This window comes from Sinocyclocheilus rhinocerous, unplaced genomic scaffold, assembly GCF_001515625.1.
Source record: "Sinocyclocheilus rhinocerous isolate Xijiao unplaced genomic scaffold, SAMN03320098_v1.1 scaffold2167, whole genome shotgun sequence".
Classification (NCBI taxonomy): Eukaryota; Metazoa; Chordata; class Actinopteri; order Cypriniformes; family Cyprinidae; genus Sinocyclocheilus; species Sinocyclocheilus rhinocerous.
The window spans coordinates 56,075-57,486 of NW_015638937.1; the positions used below are offsets into that span (position 1 = coordinate 56,075).

The following is a 1,412-nucleotide window of genomic DNA, read 5'->3' on the forward strand; positions in this document are numbered from 1 at the left end:
CACACACACACACTCTTACACACACACACACACACACTCTTACACACACACATACACGCTTATCTCTCCCTGTGCAGTTTAAAGTGTGTATTATATGTAAACAGTAGCCCTATAGAGACACGTCATCACAATGAGAGACACACACGCATCTTAGTGTGTGTGTGTGTGTGTGTTAGTAAAGTGCTCAGTGCTCATGTCTATATTGCCTCACACTGTTACACTCACTGAGCTCACAATCGCCATGGAAACAACCCACATGATCACCTTCATCCTCTCATCAGTAGCAGTGGCTCACACACACACACACACACGTTCGTTAAGGCTAGTTCACACACGCAGCGCTGTCATGTTTTCACTTGGTCGCTGTTTCTGACCCCACGATGAACTGTTGCCATGGCAATGAGGTAAGCATCCCCGCCCACTCCATAGAAACCAATGCGCACGGACGCATATTTACATTATGTAACGAGCTGTTGGTGTGAATCAGAAGATCATCCTGTGCACGAGCTTCATCCTAGAGACTCCCATGAGCCCCTGCTGGAAGTCCTCATGCGTGTGTGTGTGTGTGTTTACAGTCTCTCTCGCGCAGGGATCCAGATATACGGTCCAGACTGTTCCTCGATCACAGACTTCACGCGGTGGTAGATCTCCTCGAAGCTGTCGCCCTCCACGATCGCTGCACACACACACACACACACACACACATTACAAACACTTTAAACAATCAATAACACCACCGTTTGTCCTGATGTTTTGTGATAACACAATCTGATGCAGGGTTATTATCCTTACCTAAAAGTAAAACATTCTCGTTACTTGATATAAAAAAAATCTACAACTGAAATAAAATATACATAACTTATTTTATTCACTTATATTCCTTTTTTTATTATTTCCAAGGCAACCTTTTTAATTTCTGTTTAGTTTAACATAAAGAGCTAAAATAACTAGGGCTGTCGCAATTCGCCAATTTTATTCGACTATTCGATTTTTACAGATCCTCGACTTCATTTTGCTGGCGTCGACTAACCGGCAGAATACCGGAAGTGCCGCATTTCACGGACGAGAATCCATGAAACATTATTAGACTGTTTTCCAAGGCTGCATGATATATTAAACCCATTTAAAAATCATAATTAAGCATCACCGTGAATTCACAAACGCTATGATTTAATTAATTAATTATATGCGATGCAGTTCTAATACAGTATATGCGCTTTAATTATTTACATGCGTGTAGGTTAAGTACATGCGTCACAGTAGCTCCACAGGAGCTGTTATCATTCACACGTGTGGAGCATCTCAAACTCCATCTCTGCATGTTGTTGTGAGTTTGGGTTTATTATAACGTTCATCTGGGAACGCAACGTGCGGCATTTCATCAGATTTGTAAGGTAAATCATTTATAAATC

The 1,412-nt window shown here is 41.6% G+C and overlaps 1 protein-coding gene across 1 annotated transcript in view; it reads right to left on the reverse strand.

Moving 5' to 3' along the window:
* Positions 1 to 6: 6 nt before the first annotated feature.
* Positions 7 to 1,412, reverse strand: part of dlg4b (discs, large homolog 4b (Drosophila)) — a 38,267-nt gene continuing 36,861 nt past the window's right edge. Inside the window, exon 17 of the mRNA XM_016565423.1 lies at positions 7 to 717. Within this exon, the coding sequence (XP_016420909.1) occupies positions 570 to 717 (148 nt within the window). The 3' untranslated portion in view covers positions 7 to 569. The remainder of the gene's footprint in view (positions 718 to 1,412) is intronic.